A 19,953-nucleotide genomic window follows, 5' to 3' on the forward strand; every position below is an offset into this window, starting at 1 on the left:
GAGTCTGGTGTCTGAGGGAACTGTGAGTGGGCAGGGTGTGGCCCTGTGGGTGGAGATGGGCCGTGGCCCTCGGGGAGTCCACGCGGGTCACCCTGGCAGGCGAGGCGTGCAACACGTGTGGAATGATTGAGAGGCGACAGATGCCCAGGGCCCGGGCCACTGGGCCTCAACTTTCCCCGTGGCCTGGGGACGGGCGGGAGCAGCCCAGGCCAACAGCACCTGCCCCTCCCGACCGCCGAGCGGGACAGTGCTCGGCAGGCGCTCCGCCTGGGGTCAAGGTCAAAGGACACTCTCAGCCCCTCCCTAGGGGAGCGCAGGAGGGCGGCCTGGGCTCTTCCTGTGCCACAGGCCATGCCGCCGTCCGTGATAGGGCTCTGCGGCCAGGCTGGCTCAGTGGGCAGCAGGAGGCGGGGCCTGCAGAGCCGGGGCGCGGGCCCTTCTCCGAGGAGTGACCGGGAGGAGCCTGTGTGCTCTCTGCACGCCCGTCTTCTAACCGCTGAGCGTGGGCATGGCGGGCCACGGCTGCCCGACTCCAGTGGCACGGGGTACCCCCGAGGGAGACTTCCGGGGCCTGAAGGGTGGGGGCTCCGGGTGCCCTGGGCCCCCCGAGGCCAACGGCTCCCTCTCATCCCGTGTGCTTCCTCCAGGCTCGCCAGTGCGGCCGCCCCAGGGGCCCGCCGCCTCCCAGGCCTCGCCGATGGGACCGGGGGTAAGTCCAGCGCCGGCGCCGCGGGCTCCGGTGCGGGAGGGTCTCTGCATCGTTAGGAAGTCGTGCCCGTCCTTCCCGGGGCTGGGAGGGGCTGGGAGCGGAGGGAGGGGCGCCTGCTGCGCCGGGTGGCCGGGTGTGTGTGTGTGTGTGTGTGTGTGTGTGTGAGAGACGGGGGCGTCCGCCTCCTGCCCGTCGGTGCAGCGGCTGCCAGGGCGGCTTCCGGCCCTGCCAGGGACCTCAGTTGGCATCGGGGGACTCGCCCTTTGAGACAAGTGTCTCCCTGACAGACAGCGTGTCTGAGGGTTGGGATGGTCAGGACTGAACAGCCTTTGCTTTCTTCCCAAGACACCGCGGTGTGGTCTTCACCCTCCTCTGCCCACGCCCTGCGGGGAGAGGCCCGTGACCCGCTGCCCAGGGAGCGGCCGAGCTGTGCTGGGGGACAGGGCACCGCCCAGCACGTCGGGGCTGCCAGTCGGAGGGCAGACCTGCACGTGGGCGGCCTGCCGCGTCAGGTGCCTGCGTGGCAGCGGGGCTCTGGCTGCCTGGTCCGAACCGGAAGGGCCTTGGCGACGGGCCCAGGGGGGAGGGGAAGCCCAGAGAGGACCCTGCCGCCCACACGTGTGAGAACCTGGGTCCCCGGCCCTTCCTGTCCTCGCTGCTTGTCCTCGTGACTGTATTTACTCGGCTCCGCGGGCAGAGAGGTCAGGGTCCTCTCTCCCACAATGAAGGACACTGGCACGGCGTGGGCTCCAGAGCAGCTGCTGGGTGGAGGCTGCGGGCCTCGGCGCCTTCCGTGGTGGCGCCCGCGTGGGTGGGGCCCCCTAGTGGTCCCTGCGTGCTGACCTCACAGGCTTCCTTCCCTCCAGCTGTCCCTGTCCCAGCTCGCAGCCTCCCCACCGTCCCCCACGCGCTGCCGCCCGGCCAAGCCCTCCTCCCAGCAGCCCGCCGGCTCCGAGCCCGCGGGGGCCCGGGCGGTAAGTACGCCCCATTCCTCCGGTGGGGCTCCTGGCACTGGGAAGGCGGTGATTTGCCAGCACTCCGGCCCTGGCTGGGGGCCGGGGCCGTGGTGGGCTCCTGGGAACACGGGGTGATGGTGGGTTCCCTGGACACGGGGGGCCGGGATTTCACCAGGAGCGTTGGGCCTGGGCTGCGTGCTCGGTGGAGCTCTGCTCTGTGGAGAAGGTGGAGCTCTGCTCTGTGGTGAAGGCGGCAGGACGCCGCCGGGGGCTCTGCACACAGGAGGGAGCGGAATGAAGATGAGGCTCCAGGGCGGCAGAGGGCCCCCTCCCATGGCCTAGAAGAGCCCTTTCCTTCCGTTCCGTGTCACCTGGGGACCCGCACGGAGTCGGCTCTCAAAACTGGCCTGGACGGAGCCTCCTGGGCCTGACCTGGCCTCTCCCGGCAGCAGGAGCGCCCCCTGGAGGGCGGGATCGTGCACCTGGAAGCCGACCTGAGCCCCACGGCCCTGGTCCCGGGACCCTGTGTCGCCGAGCAGCTGCAGGAGCTGCCCTTCACCCCCGTGCACACCCCCATCGTGGTGGGGGCCCAGGCCCGGAGGTGAGGGCGACTCGGGTAGGGGGGGCGGAACTCAGCAACAAGTGCCATGGGCCCTCTGAGCCCGGCCGTCCCGGAGCCCGTCCCCGGAGGCTGTCCCTAGGCCTCCCCGGGCCTCCCCGGAGGCTGTCCCCGGAGCCCGTCCCCGGAGGCCGTCCCTGGAGGCTGTCCCGGAGCCCGTCCCCGGAGCCCGTCCCCGGAGGCCGTCCCCAGGCCTCCCCGGGCTGCCCCAGGCCGCCCCAGGCGCTGAGCGGCTGTGTGTTGCAGCTCCGGAGGCCGGCTCTCGCGGGCCAGCCTGGCGCTCCTGCAGGCCGCCGGCTTCCCCGAGATCCTGGACGCCAGCCAGCAGCCGGTGGCGGCCGTCAGCCCTGCCGACCCCGTGAAGTTCGACCCCCAGAAGGAGGAAGCCGACCGTCTCCAGGGCAACGAGGTGGTGCTGCAGTTCCTGGCTTTCAGCAGGTGCGCTCCCTGCCCGAGGCCGCTCTGGCCCGGCTGTGCCCTTCTGTGCCCTCCTGCATCCGCGCGGCAGATCCCGTGCCCAGGTCCCCGTGGACGGAAGGACAGGCCTGAGGCCGCTCTGGCCCGGCTGTGCCCTCCTGCATTCGTGCGGCAGACCCTGTGCCCGTGGGTGGAGGGACTGGCCTGTGGCCGCTCTGGCCCGGCTGTGCCCTCCTGCGTCCGCGCCGCAGACCCTGTGCCCAGGTCCCTGTGGACGGAGGGATGCGCCTGTGGCCGCTCTGGCCCGGCTGTGCCCCTTGGTGCGGACGGACGGGCACGCTGTATGCCGGCCCCTCTCGGGGTGACGGAGCCCGCTCCCCGCTGAGGACGCGGACTGACCTGGGCTCTGTCTGCCGCAGGGTGCCCCAGGCCGAGCCGGGGACGCCTTGGCCACGCACCGTGTACTTCACCTTCCAGTTCTACCGCTTCCCGCCCGCCACCACCCCGCGGCTGCAGCTGCTCCCGCTGGACGGCGCCGGCAAGGGCCGCCCGGGCCCCCTGATGCACATCCTGGTTCCCGCCGGCCACCACGGCGCCGCCGATGCTGGTGAGGTGGACTGCCGCTCAGTCTGTTTTTTTAAACCCTCACCCGAGCGTATTCTTTCCATTACGTGTGGAGAGTGAGTGGATGGGAGGGAGGAGGGGAGAGAGAGAAACATTGATGTGAGAGCCTGGTGTCCCCCCTCTTTCATGGACAGGCCATTCCTTTAGGTCTCTGTGCCGAGCTGCTCCTGAGCCTCGCTTAAGAGAGAGATTGTCACAAAGTGGTGAATGCGATAGAATCAGGGGCAGGGAAAGGGGGTGTAGGGGGTGCGGGAAGAGATTGGACAAAGAGCTTACATCTATGGACGAGGACAGTGGTGGGCGAAGGCCTGAGGTGGGAACAATAGAGATTAAAAGAAAAGAGAGAGATTGTTTTGCTCTGGCCAGTGTGCTCAGTGGTTAGAGCACCACCCTATGCACCAAAGCAGGGGTCCTCAAACTTTTTAAAGTGGGGGCCAGATCACAGTCCCTCAGAGAGCTGGAGGGCCGGACTATATGAACTACTAATTCCTACTGTAACACCTCGGCTGCGCTCACTGCCCAAAAAACCTGGCGGGCAGGATCAGACTCCTCTGGGGGCCGCATGCGGCCCGCGGGCCGTAGTTTGAAGACCCCTGCACCAAAGGGTCTAGGGTTCGATTTCTGGTGAAGGGCACGCGCCTGGATTGCAGGCTTAATCCCCAGCCTGGGTGAGGACTGGTGCAGGAGGCAACCAATCACTGTGTGTGTGTGTGTGTGTGTGTGTGTGTGTGTGTATGTGTGTGTCTCTCTCCATCGACCTCCCTCCCCTCCACTCTCTCTAAAAACCAGTGGGAAAACGTCCTTGGGTGAAGATTAACCAAAAAAAAAAAAGAAGAGAGATTATCTTTTGTCAGTGAAATATCCACACAATGAAGTGCACAGTTCCCAGCATTTTAAAAATTAACAGACTTGTTTTTAGAGCAGTTTTAGCTTTACTGGGAAAGGGAGCTGAAGGTGGGGTTCCCGTGTACTCCCCACCCCACGGTCTCCCCCGCATCCCCGTCTTGTCTTCGAGTGGCTGGTGCGTTTGTTACAGCTGGCGGACCAGTCCCAGCGTTGCTGTCAGCTATAGCTCTCTTTACACTGACTTTACTCCTGGTTGTACATTCTCCAGATCTGACAGACGGTTATCGTGTGTCACTGTGATGGTACCGCAGGGAGTAACTTCCCCGCCCTGAGGAGTGCCCTGTGAGCCGTCCCACTGTGGTCCTCCCTCCATCCCCTCCTCCCAATGCCCCCACCCCCCCAGGGCCGTGTCCTCCCCGAGGGCCGTGTCCTCCCCCAGCGCTGTGTCCCTGTCCCCACCTCCACTTTGTCCTCCCCCGAGAGCACTGCCCTGGTTTGAGGGGAGCAGAGGGGACGTTGCTGGGTGGGCACCCACAGGGCTGAGGTGGCTGAGGGTGGGGTGAGGCCCGCAGCCTGGCCCAGGCCGCATGGGATGCTGGGTAAACACTCGCCCCCTCCTCCCCGAGTTAATGGAGTTAATATTCTGCTCAGCGGGGGGCTTCGTGAATACGGTTCCATTATGGATGGAGAGGGGGATGTTTGAATGTGGTCCCAGCATGGCTGCTCCCTACACCGCACCTCCTGGCGGTTTCGGCGGCGGTTTTGTCAGTTTGGGATGAATGATGATGCCATGCGGGCGCCCAGCTTTCAGTGACAAGCCCCATGGTCCAGGGGCCTGTGCCCGCCGCGGGGCTACTGCTGAGATCCAGGGTGTGTGTGTGGGGGGCGGGGGGTGAGTGGTTAGGTCTCTGGCGGCGTGTGCTGAGCTCTGCGTGTGGGGGGAACATCCAGCTTTGACAGGAGATGCTGACTAACTTCTCCCGATGCCTGCGCCTGAGGGAACTCCTGCAGCCCCGGGGCCCTGCCCCCTCCCCCCCCCCCCCCAGTGGCCCGATCACCAGTCTTGGTTCGGGCGGAGTTGGTGGACGTGTGGAAAGCAGTGCCGTCCCCGGTGTGACCTGGGTTTTGATGACGTGGGTGATGAGTGTGGCTGCTGAGCTGTAGCTGTGACGGGAGCAGGAGGTACAGGGCCAGAGCGGAAGACAGCCGGGTGAGGGCGGTCAGGCCCGCGGGCTCGGACTCACGGGCCTCTCCACAGGGCCTCCGGGCTTCCAGCTGCGGTTCCGGGCGGACCCCACGTTCCTGCGGCCCGGCGAGCGGCGCTGGTTCTCCCGCTACCTGGCCGCGCAGAGCCTGCAGGTGGACGTGTGGGACGGAGACTCCCTGCTGCTCGTGGGCTCGGCCGCCGTGCCCCTGCAGGTGCGGCTCCGGGGTGGGGCGGGGGGTCCCGGCAGGCCGGCGGGTCCTGGTTCCTGAGCTCTCTCTTCCGGAGACGGGGTCACGGTCTGCGTCCCCTCAGGCCGGTCCCCTCCTCCGCTCTCAGTGCCCCCCAGGCGGAGTGGCCAGGAGGGTCACCAGCTCCTTCGATGGGGACGTCCGTGTCCGAGGCAGCCCCGGGGCCTGGTTCCGAGGGCGGGGAGGGGGCCTGGCCGGGCTCAGGATCCTGCTTTCTAGAGAGTTCCAGTAACCCCTTCCCTCGTGACTCCCCGTCCCCCGAAACACGAAGACCCAAGTCTGTTCATCCCTCTTCTTCCCCGGCCCCTCAGCCCTCTCCGTTCCCTGGGGGGTGAGGGGAGTGGGGGGGGACGCAGGAGTCCCAGGCTGGGGCGCAGTCTGTCCCCACGCTTCCATTGGTGTGAGACGGCTGGCCCGAGGCCTCGCAGGCAGAGGCCCGCGGGGCCAGAGGCGACCTTGATTCATCATCCTGGGCCTTGCCCGCTGGGACCATGGCCGGTGGGAGGTCCCGCCACCTGGCTCAAACCACCAGGCCTCCTCCGACCTCATGCCTGTCCTGCGGCCCCGGCTGGGGGCTCTGCCCGCACCGGCCTGGCGTGTCCCTGGCCCGTCTGACCATCCTGGTTCCGAAAGGTCTGGTTCAGAGCTCTGACGTAGAGCTGGGGTTTGCTCAGTGTCCCGCTTGTCCTGCTGCTCCGTCCCCTCTCCCCACGGAGGGGCTCCCGGGCGTGGACGTGGTGGGTGTCGCGTGGCAGGTCCCTGAGAGTTTGCAGGGCAGCCCGGAGCACCGGCTCGGGGCCAGGCCGGGTCTGCTGGGCAGCGACATACCTTCTCCTCGCAGCACCTCCTCCGCCAGGGCCGCCCGGCCGTGCAGGTCTCCCACGAGCTCGAGGTCCTGGCGACCGAATACGAACAGGACGCCATGGTGCTGAGCGGAGCCGCGACTGCGCCCGGCAGTGTCAGGCCAATCAGCGTCCACTCGGTGGTGAAGGGCCTGCTGCACCTGACCTTGGCCAACGTGGGTAAGAGGCTCTCCGGCAGCCGCCGCCGCCCAGCGGGAGCAGGACTCCCCCGGAGCGGCACAGCTCGGGGCATCGGACCGTCAGGAAGTGAAACACTTATTAGTGTGACCACTGGGCCTGCCTTGTCTGCCTGCCCTGCCCTTGTGCCCTGGGCCTGCCCTTGGCCACAGAGCCTGCCCTTGACCTCTAGGTCTGCCCTGGGCCAGCTGTTTGTGTTCATGATTTCTGATCAGGATTCGGGTGGTCAGTCCTGGCTGAGCCCCCATTTGTTCCCGGTGCTATCCGAGGCCCCTCACAGCCCTCACATTGGCCACCAGGAGAGACTCCTGGGAGTGCCAGCGATGGAACTGCCCCGTCTCCGAGGAGGGAGGGAACTGTTCCTGACGTGTTAGCTTGGGGACCAGGCGTGCAAGCACCCCGTTAGGGTCCAGCTTTAACCTTCGCCCCGTGGTGCCCTATGCCCGAGAGTGGCTTGGCAGGGAGCCTGAGCCCCGCCCCCCTCCATGTGCAGGGAGTCTGGGCTGGGGGTGGCTCTGGGTGTGACCGAGGCCCCTGACCGGGGAAGAGGCGGCTTCGGGACAGAAGGCCAGTGAACAGCGCGGCAGGGCCGGGCTGTTCCGGGCAGAATCGAAGCCAGAGGGGTTTGTGGAGCTGTGTCCACCGGAGGGCTCAGCCTCTGTTGTTGCCTCGGGAATTTTCCACTCAAAACAGCCTGAGAGGGCGGCGCGGCCCCAGGAGCCATCGCGGCGTCAGCAGCGGCCGTGGGCCAGGCCGCGGCCGGCCGGCAGGTGTGCGCTCATTACCGCCGTGGGCTCTGCCGCTTGTTTACAGAGCGGCGTCCGGGCAGCCGGGAGCAGAGTGTGGGAGCCGCACACTCATTAGGTTCCGGGACAAACGAGCCACATGTGAGCGGCAGCCGGTGCTCGGAGTGCAGGGCCGGGAGCTGCAGCCGCTTCCAGGATTGTGCTGTTATTTCTCCATTTAATCACGCGCCCGCGTGCCATGCAGACTCCGTGCCACAATCTTATCTCCCGAAGAGAGATTAGCTCCATTACGAGTTATCTCCAATTGTCATTGCCATGCTCTGCCTGCGAGGGAGCGATAAGCTCAGGGGAGAGCCGGAGAGACCTGCTCCGAGCGCCACGCGGACGGCAGGAGCCGTTAACAAAGGCCGAGCACATGCCGCCCGCCGCACCTGCGGCCGCGCTGCCGCTTCCGTGCGTTTGTTGTAGCTTTTATTTCCGCACAAACGTGCTGTTCTGCACCAGCAGCAGGCACAGGCCCCAGACCGGGCGATGGGGAGCCGCCCGGGTGCCGGTCCAGCCCGGTCTCGCCGGGGCAGCTAAGCCTCCTGCGCTCCGACCGCGCGGGGCCTGGGGGAGGCGTGGCTGCGGCCCTGTCTCTGTGGATCCTTCACAGGAGCGCAGCCTCGGCGGAGGCGTCCAGGCCCGGACAGGCTCTGCCGCCGGCAGCCTGCTCTGCAGGGGCCTGTCCTCGTCAGGGAGGTGTCCAGGGGCCGTCCTCTCCTGGCCCCAGGGTCCCGGCTGCCTCCTGGGCGGCCCCCAGGGGAAGCGCTGCCCCCGGCCCGGCTCTGCGGTCACGTCCCATGTCCTCACGGTGGAGGAGATGGGGTGGGTGTGCACCGTGACAGTGACCGGAGTTGGGGGCCCGTGCTTTGTGGGGGCTGCAGGGCTGGTAGGGGCCCTGCTAGGGAGGGTTCCACAAGCCTCTGTCCGGTGTGGGCAGGAAGCCGCAGCCGGTTCAGACGGAAACAGCCCGGGGTGGTGGGGTCCTGGCGCGGCCCTCGGTCATTGCCCACACGCAGACTCTGCTTTTCAGTGGATTGTGAGTGAGCAAACCAGCTCACAAGCCGAGTACGAGCACAGGGAGCCGGGACCTCGTCTGTCCAGAGGGGACCGCGTGGCCCTGTGCCCCACGCCGCAGGGACCCTGGGAGCCCGAGCCCAGGACGCTGGCGCTGCCCCTGCGCTGTGGGCCTTGGTCTGCGTGCCTCAGGCTCAGGCTGGGCGGCGCCCCCGCAGTTAGACGGGGACCGGGGTGGCCTGGCTGCTGCGGGGACCCCTCGCCGCAGGAGGGTGAGAATGCTGCCGGATAGTCCCTCCGTGTGGTCGAGTCCCCTGCCCGCAGCGAGGGAGCTGGCATGTGCCCCCTGCTGGGCAATGGGCAGTATGCTCTCGGGACCGGCACAGAGCTTGCCAAGCCTGTGGCCACCAGCCCCGGTGCAGAAACACTCCTGGTGCGGAGCCAGGAGCCTGGGCCACCTCTAAGCTGTGGCAGGGAGGGAGGGCTTGGGGCTGCGGGCATGCCAACCTGTGCTCCCTCTGGGTCACATGGCTCTGGACGGCAGGGAGGGGCACGGTGACCAGGGCAGTGCCGAAGCCGGGGCCCTGGAGCAGGCTGCCGTCTCCTCCCTGCTTGGCCAGGGGGTGGGAGGGTCAGGGGGGTCAGAGGGGGAAGGTCAGAGGGGGGGAGGGTCAGAGGGAGGAGGGTCAGAGGGGGGGTGGGCCAGAGGGGGGAGGGTCAGAGGGGAGGGTGGGCCAGAGGGGGAAGGGTCAGAGGGTGGGTAGGCCAGAGGGGAGAGGGTCAGAGGGTCAGAGGGGGGAGGGTCAGAGGGGGGTATGCCAGAGGGGGGAGGGTCAGAGGGGGGAGGGTCAGAGGGGAAAGGTCATAGGGGGAGAGTCAGAGGGGGGAGGGTCAGAAGGGGGAGGGTCAGGGAGGGGGGCTGGTTGACAGCCAGCCTGCTGGTGGGCACGTGGTGCGCCCTCAGGCTCTTACCGGCGGGGCGGTCTCACGGGGCCCCTTCCACCCAGGTCACCCCTGTGAGCAGAGCGGGAGGGAGGCCGGCACGCTGCCACCCTCCAGGCTGCGGGTCATCTCGAACGAGGGAGCCGGCCGCTTCGACGGAGGCAGCCTCCTCACGCGCGGGGCCCCGAGACGTGAGTGGGGGGCCGGGGGCGGGGGTGTGATTGACGTGGGTGTGATGGACGTGGGTGTGGTTGACGTGGGTGTGATGGACGTGGTGGGCGGGGTGGAGCACACCGCGCGGAGAAGGCTGCCCCGTGCAGGGGGGTGAGTGTGTCGGGTGCCCGCCCTGGGCCTGGGCGTGGAGTGGTGGCCGCCACTGCCCCTTAGTGCCCGCCTCCCGGCCACCACGCTGGGCCGCGCCCTCGCCCGGGCGGCAGCCTGGCACCTCGGAGAGAAACAGCCCCCGAGCGGCCTGTTTGGGGCTCCTCACGGGGAGGGGAGGGGAAGCAGAGCCGGGAACGGGGACCGAGGCCGGGGCTCCCTGACCTGCGATCTGACGAGGTGCAGGGGCAGCTCTGCAGCCACAGGAGGGGCCCTGCGCGCCTCGGCCACGTGGCTGCACCGGGTCAGAGATGAACCCTGGCCGCTGGCCCTCTCTGACCGTCTAGGGGTGAAGAACGTGGTGCAGGCCCAGAAGCTGGCGGAGGTGGACAGCGAGCTGGCCGCCATGCTGTTCACGCCCCCGCCGCCGGGCAGCAAGGGGCCCCGGGACGCCGCGCAGGAGGGGGACGCGGTCCGCAGGCGCAAGCTGGAGCGGATGCGGGCGGTGCGGGCACAGGAGGCCGGCAGCGAGCGGGGCGGCCGGAGGAGCGTGCTGGTGAGCACCCCGGGCCTCCCCTCCCCCCCCCAACCCCCCCTCCCCCGCTCCCTAGGGCCCAGGAGCCAGAGGAGGCAGCCCGGCCCACGGAGGGGGTGAGCCCAGGAGAGACCTGGGCCTCGGGCGGGGGCAGGCGGGGAAGCAGCAGCCGGAGGAGCGTGCCCAGGTGTGGCCTGGCCGGCCCGGTGTTCCGCAGGCCGAGCAGAACGCCCGGGCCCAGCACGCGCGGGACCTGCAGGTCATCGCCGCCTACCGGGAGCGCACCAAGGCCCAGCGCATCGCCGGCGCGCTGAGCCTGGCCATCACCGTGGAGCACACCCTCTGCGCCTCGCTGGGCACCGCCGAGTTCTTCGAGTTCGCCCTCAGGAACCCCCACAACTCGCCGCACACCGTCACCATCGAGCTGGACAACCCTGAGCTCAGGTGGGCGCTGGGAAGGGGGGGGGCCCGCTGGGAGGGGAGGGGTCCGCTGGGAGGGGTGGGGTCCGCTGGGAGGGGTGTGGCCCGCTGGGAGGGGGGGGCCCGCTGGGAGGGGAGGGGCCGGCTGGGAGGGGAGGGCCTGCTGGGAAGGAGGGTCTGCTGGGAGGGGAGGGTCCGCTGGGAGGGGTGGGGACTGCTGGGGGGTGGGGCCCTCCCTGGGGGACCCCAGGGACGTCCTGGCTCAGCTCTGCCCCACAGCCTGGTGGTGGACAGCCGGGAGTGGCGGCACCTGAAGGCGGCGGCCGGCCTGCACACGCCGGTGGAGGAGGACATGTTCCGCCTGCGCGAAGGCCTGGCGCCCCAGCTCTTCCTGCGCCCCCGGGAGACCGCGCACGTCCCGTTCAAGTATCAGACCTTCTCCGTGGCGCAGGTGCCGCAGGCGCGGGCTGAGCCGGCACACGGGGGGGGGCGGGGGGGGCCTGAGCCGCCGCGCGGCTGAGCTTCGGCCGTGGCCTCTGCGCGGCCTTGCACCCGGCTCAGCAGCGCCCGCCCGGGATCCGTCCATGACCCGTGGGTGCCTTCCCACAGGCCTCTGCGGACCTGAGGCCCGAGAAGGGCATGGAGCCCGGGTCCCCCGGGAAGGACAGCGCGGTGCCCACCAGACACGCCAAGGTGAGGGCAGAAGGCGGGCCTCGATCCCGTGTGCCTGGGGCCGTGGGTGCGGGCGGTGTCCTCGGGGACCGGCAGTGCCGTGGGTCCCGCTGGCTCTCAGGCCGCCCGGGGGCCGCTGTGCCCGCTGTCCTCACGCTCCGTCTCTGCGGCTGCGGGCAGCTGTGCAGGCCCAGGGCTGGCTGTTCACGTGCCCACATCCCACAGGGGGCAGTGGTGGGACGTGCCCACATCCTCCCCGCTCTGGTGCTCCTTCCCGCCGGCCGGCGTGGTGCTGCCCGCCCTCCCTGAGCAGCCGCCTTCCAGGCTCCGGGGAGAAGGGTGTTTAGAAACCAAACCTGGGTTCTGGGCGCTGCGTCCGTCAGACGCGGCCCCGCCTGTGGGCTGGAGGGGGGTCTCACAGCGCCCGGGCGGGGGTACCGCGGGCATCACGGGCATCGCGGGCCTGTCAGCAGTCCTTCCCGGGGCTTGTGGTTCCGTTTCTGCCGTGAGACACCGGCCTCATCTCCCTCCATTCTGTACCTGCCAGCTCGGCTGCGAGGACAGCCAGCCTGACGTGCGGCCCTGTGGGTGCTGCCCAGAGGGGGGTGCTGCCGGCCATGCTGGCTGGTGGTGTGTGCATGTGTGTGCGGGCGTGCACTGAACATGTGGGTACAGTCCCAAAAGGGACTCTTCTCCGGGAAGTCATGTCACCAGCTGGATGTGTGTGGATCTGTGTGTTTCATGTGTTTCTAACATGTGGTGGTCCTTTAAAAATTAACTTAGTTTTAAGTTGAAAGCATTTACATGAGTCCAAAATCAAGCTATAAAATGAGATACACGAAGGAAGAACTGGATTCTTTTCCCACCCCTTCCCTGCCGTGCACATACACATATGTACACATATGTGACACGCACGTGAACACGTGTATGCGATGCGTGTGCAGAGCCTGAACGTGGCCCTGGGACCGGGGTGGTGGGAGCACAGAGCCCTCCCGTTCCCTCTGTCAAAGCCTCTGTGGTGGGACGGGTGCTCACGGCGTGTCCACCATTCCCGCCCGTGGACTCTGAGGCCTGTGGCCGTGACCATGGCCCGTGGGGCTGCCCACGGCGGGTCCTCCCCCTCCGGAGGCTGGCTGTCCCCCCGAGCGGCCACCTCCAGAGCTTTGCCGACCTGCGCGAATGTGCCCACGCTCTCGGGACTTCGTCGTGTCGTGGAAACTGCAGAGGAAGTGAAACGCGCGGTCCGAGAACTCGGTTACATTTGCGAGTTCTGCCCAGGCAGCACAAAAGATAAAGTCATTTTCCAATCGGTGCCTCAGCGCAGCAGTGAAACTGGGGCGGGGTGTCAGGGCCCCCACGGCGGTGTGACTGGGCACGGGGCTTCTCTCCGAGCCGGGGCCAGGCCCGGGAGCACACCCGCCTTTCGGGGCCCGACCCCAGGCCACCCTTCACATGCAGCTTCAAAGGCAAAGCCGGACGCAGGGCAGCTGGCGGGCCAGAGGGCCCCCACAGGCGGCGGGCACAGACTCAGTGTATGGGGGGCTGGGGCACAGGCGGCGGGCACAGACTCAGTGTAGGGGGGGCTGGGGCACAGGCGGCGGGCACAGACTCAGGGTGCCAGGTGGGGAGGGGTACAGGGGGCAGGGAGGGACCTCAGACTCGGGGTGTCGGCGGGGCTGGAGCACGGAGCTCTGCCGTGTGGAGGGCGTGCTGTTCTGTATGGGACGTGGGCTCGTGGGCGGCTGTCCTGTCGGTGTGTCACTTAGGCCTCTGCGCACCCATCCTCTCGTACGTGTGCCGGTGAGAGGGGTCCGCAGTAGCGAAAGGCCAGTTGGCACCGGGCTGCAGACCCCGCCACCTCCCCGGTGTGTGCCCTCCTCGGCAGACAGGGCAGTGGCGGCTGTCACGGTGCACACGTGGGGGACACGTCCCCATGTGGACGCCCCCATGCAGACTGCCTGTCTCTGGCCGGGTTTCCGTGGGGCCGTGAGGACACGGAGACGCACGTGTCTGCGGCAGGGCCCGGGGCACACAGCTGCCCGCCGGCGGGTGCCCTGACGGGCCTCCCTCCCTCCCCCCTCCAGGTGCTGTTCCGGGCGGGCGGCGGGCAGCCCCTGGCCGTGCTCCTCCTGACGGTGCAGCCACAGCCGCACCCGGTGCACCAGGTGTTCCGCTTCTACCACCCGGAGCTCACCTTCCTGAAGAAGGCCGTCCGCCTGCCGCCCTGGCACCTGCTCCCAGGCACGTCCGCCGGCGCTGTGGCTCGGCCGGGAGGCTCGCCTCGGGGGGGCGGGCGGTGGCATCCTTGGTGCCTGGGATGGTCTCACCGACCCCGGCACAGCTGCCGGCTCCCTCCTGCCGCCGCCCCCCACCCCCCGATGGTGCTGGTGCCCTGGCACCGAGGGAGCCGGCTGGCCTGGCTGCTGGCACTCCGCCTCCGCTCTGGCCTCTGCCTGCGGACGGGCCCGGCGGCCGAGCAGGAACCCGGTGGCCACGCAGGGGCGGCGGCGTGGAGGCCCGTCCCCTCGGCGCCCGCGGCCACGCCGGGCGGGAGGATACCTTTGTCTTGGCGTTTTCCGCCCCAGGTGCTCCTGTGGGGATGCCCGGCGAGGCGCCCCCGGTCCATGTCCGCTGCAGCGACCCGCACGTCATCTGTGAGACCCAGAGCACGGTGAGTGGCCGCCCGCCCAGCCGCCGCCCGTGTCTCCCTGCACCGCGGCCCGCAGCCCGAGGTCCCTGCACCCCCGCAGCCCGAGGTCCCTGCACCCCCGCAGCCCGAGGTCCCTGCACCCCCGCAGCCCGCGGCCCCTACACCCCCACAGCCCGCGGTCCCTGCACCCCCACAGCCCGCGGTCCCTGCACCCCCACAGCCCGCGGTCCCTGCACCCCCGCAGCCCGAGGTCCCTGAACCCCTGCAGCCCGCGGTCCCTGCACCCCCACAGCCGGAGGTCCCTGTACCCCCGCAGCCCGCGGTCCCTGCACCTTCACAGCCTGAGGTCCCTGCACCCCCAGAGCTGGAGGTCCCTGCACCCCCACCCACAGCCCGCGGTCCCTGCACCCCCGCAGCCCGCGGTCCCTGCACCCCGCAGCCCGAGGTCCCTGAACCCCCGCAGCCCGAGGTCCCTGCACCCCGCAGCCCGAGGTCCCTGAACCCCCGCAGCCCGCAGTCCCTGCACCTTCACAGCCCGCGGTCCCTGCACCCCCGCAGCCCGCGGTCCCTGCACCCCCGCAGCCTCCCTGCTGCCTCTTCCCCGGGGGAGGGCTGGCTGCCGCCTGTGCGAGCTTCCGGACGCATCCATCGCCCTGTGCCATGGGAGGGGAGGCTGAGGAGCCGGTGTAGGAGGGCTCCATTAACCGCCACTGTGCACAGCGGGGGCTGTGGTGCCATGGCCAGGCGGGACGCTGGGTACGGCTCCTCCAGGGGCTTCTGAGCTCGGGGCAGCCGAGGCGTTTCCATCGCAGGGAAAACTGGAGGCTCGGGCCTGGTTCTCGCCGTGGCCTCGCGGGAACCGGGGCCGGTCCGGTCCGGGCGGCGGCCTGTGACGCCCCCTGTCCACAGGGCCCGGGGGAGCCGCGGGACGTGTTCCTGAAAGTGGCCAGCGGCCCGAGCCCGGACGTCAAAGACTTCTTCGTGGTGGTCTACGTGTGAGTGTGCGGCCTGCGGTCGGCGGCCGGGCCTGGGGGTGGGGGGAAGAGCGGGCGCTGGGCGTTGAGCCTGGCCAGGCCCGGCTGCTCCTCAGCTTGTCACGGGCTGGCAGGGCCGGCGCAGGCGCCCTCCGCTCAGGGCAGCAGCGCGGCCGAGGGCCGGTGGGTCCAGAGCCCACCGCGGAGAGGAAGTGGAGGCAGCTGCGCGGCACATGCGGTCCCAGACCCGGTGCCCACGCAGTGCCTCCTCCGGGCGACGGAGACTGTCGGCCCCTCTGCTCCCCCCAACGTGACCTTGTTCGGGGACCCTGTGCCGGGACCCTGTTCGGGGACCTGCTGAAGACCTGGGCCCCAGTCCCTGGCAGTGGCGTCTCCCGGCCCCGAGAACTTCCGAGCTGGTGTCAGCGGCACAGCCTGTGTGCAGCGCCCGTCCTGGGCAGAGGGACCCGTAGAGTGGAGTCCCCGTCACAGGAGAGATGGCTGAGCCCTTTCACAGGAGAGAGCCTCGTCCTACGGCCCCGGCAGCGGACGCCCGGCCCCCGTGCTGAGCCTGTGACCGCCAGGCCACGGCCCTCCACGTAGTGCAGCCACGGCCTCGCCTGGGCCTGGTTCGGGCCCCGGCTGCCCGGGTGCCTGGCTGCGAAGCCCACACCGATATCCCTCTCGGGCCCCCGAGTCCAAGTGACGCCTGGGCCGCAGCCCCTGAGCCGCCCACGCGGGAGGGGGACAGCTGTCCGCGTCCTCCGGCCCTCCCCCGGCGCCTCCCGGCTTCCTCCGCTCTGTGCCCACAGGGACCGCTGGCTGGCGGCGCCCGTGCAGATCTGGCAGGTGCATGTGCACGCCCTGCAGCGCGTGGACGTGTCCTGTGTCGTGGGCCAGCGGGCCCGCCTGTCCCTGGTGCTCCGGGGCACGCCGGCCCTCAGGAACGTGCGGGCCTTCACCTCGCACCCCCAGGAGCTGACGGTACGGCCTGCGGTGTTCTCTGGCCGCGGTGGGACGGTGGGGCGAGCGGCGGGCCTGGGCGTGGGCTGCACTCGGTGGGTGGTCCCGGAGAGGCTCACTGCCCCTCCGGCTGGCAGTCTGTGGAGACTCCGGCCGATCCCTCCGTCAGACAGGCATGTGGGGCGGGTCCCGTAACCCCACCCGGGAGAGAGCACCCAGCCTGGGTCAGTGCAGCGGGCACTCTGCTCAGCGGGCCGGGTGGCTCCTGCCACAGCTCCCTGAGAGCCAGAGGGTCCCCACCACACGGGAGGGGATTGCCCGGCACAGGGGGCGTCAGACACGGGGGGAGTGGGCTGTGACCGCTCTGGCACGGCCCACGGAGATCCACGTTTTCACCCGGGCGCTCTCTGCCGCCGCTGGCCACGTGGCCCCCGGGCAGGCTGCCCCGAGCAGCAGGCAGTGACCCCGGGGGCAGGGTGCTGGAACCCCTGTCCCCACTCCCCTCTGGTTTCCGCAGACGGAGCCCAAAGGCGTCTTCGCGCTGCCGCCCCACGGGGTGCAGGACCTGCACGTGGGCGTGAGGCCCCGCCGGGCGGGCAGCCGCTTTGTGCACCTCAACGTGGTGGACGTGGACTTCCACCAGCTGGTGGCCTCCTGGCTCGTGTGCCTGTCCTGCCGGCCGCCCCTCATCTCCAAGGTCTGGGGGGCGTGGCACACGGCGGGCGTGGGGTCACCTGTCCCCCCTAGGCCTGGCTCCAGGCAGAGCTTCCTCCCGTCCTCCCGGCCCCGGGGGAGGGTGCTCCTGTGCGAGGGGGGAGGGGAGCTGTTCCTGTGCGAGGGGGGAGGCCCTCCCCTGGGAGCCCGAGGGGGGCCGTCTGTCCTGCTTGTGCAGAGCAGGCTCAGGAGTCCCTGCAGGAAACCACGCCCACGCCCACGCCCACGCCGCCCCCACAGGCCTTCGAGATCACCATGGCCGCCGGGGAGGGGAAGGGCGCCCACAAGCAGATCACCTACACCAACCCCTATCCCTTCCGCCGGGCATACCGCCTGCACAGCGACCACCCCGACCTGCTGCAGTTCACCGAGGACTCCTTTCAGGTGGGCAGCGGCCGGGGCCTGAGCCTGGGCGGGACGGGGGAGGAGCCAGGCCATCGCGTCCGGTCTTCCCGAGCCCTGGGCGGCCGCGCTCTGTGCGGTGCTGGGGGCCGGGCGGGCACCTCTGTGAGCCACTGCTCCGCTTCGGAGACCCGTATCCGGCGGCATGGAGGCATCGGCCTGATGACCGACCCACCTGATGACTGATCGTTTTATCAGAACTGCCACGCTGACCCTCCAGCGTGGGGAGGTGGGCAGGAGGTGGGCTTGAGGCCAGTGGGTGCCTGTGGTTGGGAGGTGTCCCCGGGCGTGGAAGCGGCCATGGGGGCCTCACAGGAGCAGGGCCCGCAGCTCAGAGCTGGTGCCTGGAGGAGCCCAGCCACGGCCGAGGGGGCCAGGCCACGGTGCTGTGTCCCGCTGCCCGGGCTGGAGGGCAGTGGTGGGGAAGGGGCTGGGGGAGGGCACGGCAGGCCTGACACGCCTGTTCCAGGTCGCGGGTGGAGAGACCTACACCATCGACATGCGGTTCGCGCCCAGCCGGCGGGCCGGGGAGCGCGAGGTGCTCATCCACATCAACGACCACGAGGACAAGAACGAGGAGACCTTCTGCGTGAAGGTCATCTACCGGTGAAGGCCATCTACCGGTGAAGGCCACTTACCGGCGAAGGTCATCTACCGGTGAAGGTCATCTACCGGTGAAGGCCATCTACCGGTGAAGGCCATCTACCGGTGAAGGCCATCTACCGGCGAAGGTCATCTACTGGTGAAGGCCATCTACCGGCGAAGGCCACCTACCGGCGAAGGCCACCTACCGGCGAAGGTCACCTACCGGCGAAGGTCACCTACCGGCGAAGGACATCTACCGGCGAAGGCCATCTACCGGCGAAGGCCACCTACCGGCGAAGGCCACCTACCGGCGAAGGTCACCTACCGGCGAAGGACATCTAGCGGCGAAGGTCATCTACCGGCGAAGGCCATCTACCGGCGAAGGCCACCTACCGGCGAAGGTCACCTACCGGCGAAGGCCATCTACCGTGAAGGCCACCTACCAGCGAAGGTCACCTACCGGCGAAGGCCACCTACCGGCGAAGGCCACCTACCGGTGAAGGTCATCTACCGGTGAAGGTCATCTACCAGTGAAGGTCTGTGACGGTCACCAGCCTCCACAGCCTCCACGGCCTCTCTGGTCCTCCACGGCCTCTGTGAGCCTCCTAGGCCTCTCTGGGATTCCCCGGCCTCCACAGCCTCCACAGCCTTCCCGGCCTCCACGGGCCTCTACAGCCTCCCTGGCCTCCACAGCCTCCCTGGCCTCCACGGGTGGCGGCCTCCCAGCAGCGGGCTGAGGAGTGGCTGTCGCAGGCCTGGCTGCTCGGTGGGGCTGTGGCCTCGTGTCCGTTGAGCGTCGGCTGCTGCACACGAGAGCCACCAGTGAGGGCGTTCCTGTTTGCTTTCAGCGCGTTTGTTCTCTGAATCGTTTTAAAGGACAGAAGGACGTTTTCTTACCGGGTCTTGCACAAACACCATTTGCTATGCACTGTTTCATACTGGGGATGTATCTTTTTTAAAGTTATGTATGAAAATAGAAAACTTTTACACGTTTTCCTCTTTGGGCAGTTTTCTGGGGTGTTTGTGCTGTTTGGGCCTCGTCTGGTTTTCTGTCTGCAGCATAAACCTGGTTTCCCTGGGAGACAGCGGGGGGCGGAGGGGAGGGTGCATGGTGGGGGAACACGTGGGGGGACCACGTGGTGGGGGGACAGGCGGGGGTCGGGGGCTGTGGCCTCCTGGGAGTCTGCTCAGAGTTGGCGGGGTCGGGGGACACGGTTGGACCTGCTTCTGCTCCTGGTCCCCCTGGAAAAGCAGGGTCACCGCTCATCCCAGGCCCTCAATGCGATCCCACCTCAAAGTCCCCTCCGTCTCAGGTCACATGGCCAAGGCCAGAACCTGGTCACGTGGCCCCGACTGTGCTAGAGCGGCACCTGAGGCTCCGACCGGACAGGGGTGCTCCTGCGGCCTCTGGAAGCCCCGTGCAGCCCGGGCCATCCTCTCCCTCGGCCCTCCCCCACCCTGTGGGAGCCCCTCCCGTGGCCGTGGTCGTGGGCACAGGCCAGGCCCCGGCCCTCCCAGGAGTGAGAATGGGGCACCCAGGGCAGCTGTGAGGAGGAGCCGGAGGGCCCCGCTGCCGTCTGCACATCCGGGGCCGCTCTCCGGGGCAGCCAGCATGGTGGGGACCCCAGGAGCCACGCGGGGGCGGCGGAGAGCGAGCTGGCAGCTGCTGCTGGTTTTGTTTTTCTTGGCGAGAAGTCAGGGCGGCAGTTTGGGAACTCCGAGTCTTTCCTGGCAGAGCTGAGGCTGCGGCCCACCTGAGCGGGCTGGTGAGTGCCAGTGCCGGCCGGCTCTGCGGCCTCTGCCGGTATCCCCCCCCCCCCCCCCCCCAGGCGCAGCCGGCCACTGGGACTTAAAGAATTTATTCTTATTGATGTCAGAGGCGAAGGGAGAGGGAGAGAAGCATCAGTGATGAGGGAATCACGGATTGGCTGCCTCCCGCACGCCCCGTGCTGGGGTTTGGCCTGTAACCCTGGCGTGTGCCCTGACCATGCCCTGATTCAGAGGTGGGTGGATGCTCAGCCACCGAGCCACGCCCGCCGGCACCTTTGTCTTCTTTGGATAACGGCTGTTTCTCGGGCGGTTGGCGGTTCCCGCAGCAGGGAGGGGAGGTGCGGATGGCTCTCCTTGGTCCCCGCCCACACGCCGCCGCCGTGGTCCATTCGCTCACCAGGAGGGACTTTTATTCAAAACCCGGGGACCTGCCTCAACGTCGCTGTCACCCCGTCCCCGGGTCACGTGGGGGTCACGCGCGGTGGAGCGTGTACTGCGGGCGGCCCTGTGTGTGATGGCATGTCCATCCTGTGA

General features: G+C 68.9%; 1 protein-coding gene across 4 annotated transcripts in view; it reads left to right on the forward strand.

Moving 5' to 3' along the window:
- The window catches only part of NPHP4 (nephrocystin 4), a 43,019-nt gene extending 24,380 nt beyond the window's left edge, over nt 1-18,639 (forward strand). For 2 of the 4 annotated variants that reach the window (XR_014794294.1, XR_014794296.1), the window contains 15 exons: nt 648-709; nt 1,576-1,683; nt 2,115-2,266; nt 2,531-2,722; nt 3,121-3,308; nt 5,430-5,590; nt 6,468-6,648; nt 9,479-9,604; nt 10,082-10,290; nt 10,487-10,713; nt 10,969-11,140; nt 11,299-11,382; nt 13,446-14,032; nt 14,921-15,006; nt 15,798-15,935. Coding sequence is in view for 1 of the 4 variants with exons in the window: in XM_084875734.1 (XP_084731860.1) it covers nt 648-709; nt 1,576-1,683; nt 2,115-2,266; nt 2,531-2,722; nt 3,121-3,308; nt 5,430-5,590; nt 6,468-6,648; nt 9,479-9,604; nt 10,082-10,290; nt 10,487-10,713; nt 10,969-11,140; nt 11,299-11,382; nt 13,446-13,602; nt 13,947-14,032; nt 14,921-15,006; nt 15,798-15,969; nt 16,466-16,645; nt 16,903-17,046; nt 17,534-17,674 (2,828 nt within the window). In the remaining 3 variants the exon portion in view is untranslated. Of the gene's footprint in view, nt 1-647; nt 710-1,575; nt 1,684-2,114; nt 2,267-2,530; nt 2,723-3,120; nt 3,309-5,429; nt 5,591-6,467; nt 6,649-9,478; nt 9,605-10,081; nt 10,291-10,486; nt 10,714-10,968; nt 11,141-11,298; nt 11,383-13,445; nt 14,033-14,920; nt 15,007-15,797; nt 15,970-16,465; nt 16,646-16,902; nt 17,047-17,533 lie in introns of those variants that run through there. The other 2 variants (XM_084875734.1, XR_014794295.1) reach the window with 2 other exon arrangements.
- The last annotated feature ends 1,314 nt before the right edge of the window (nt 18,640-19,953 follow it).

Source organism: Pipistrellus hanaki (assembly GCF_964339955.1).
Source record: "Pipistrellus hanaki genome assembly, chromosome: 2".
NCBI classification, from domain to species: Eukaryota; Metazoa; Chordata; class Mammalia; order Chiroptera; family Vespertilionidae; genus Pipistrellus; species Pipistrellus hanaki.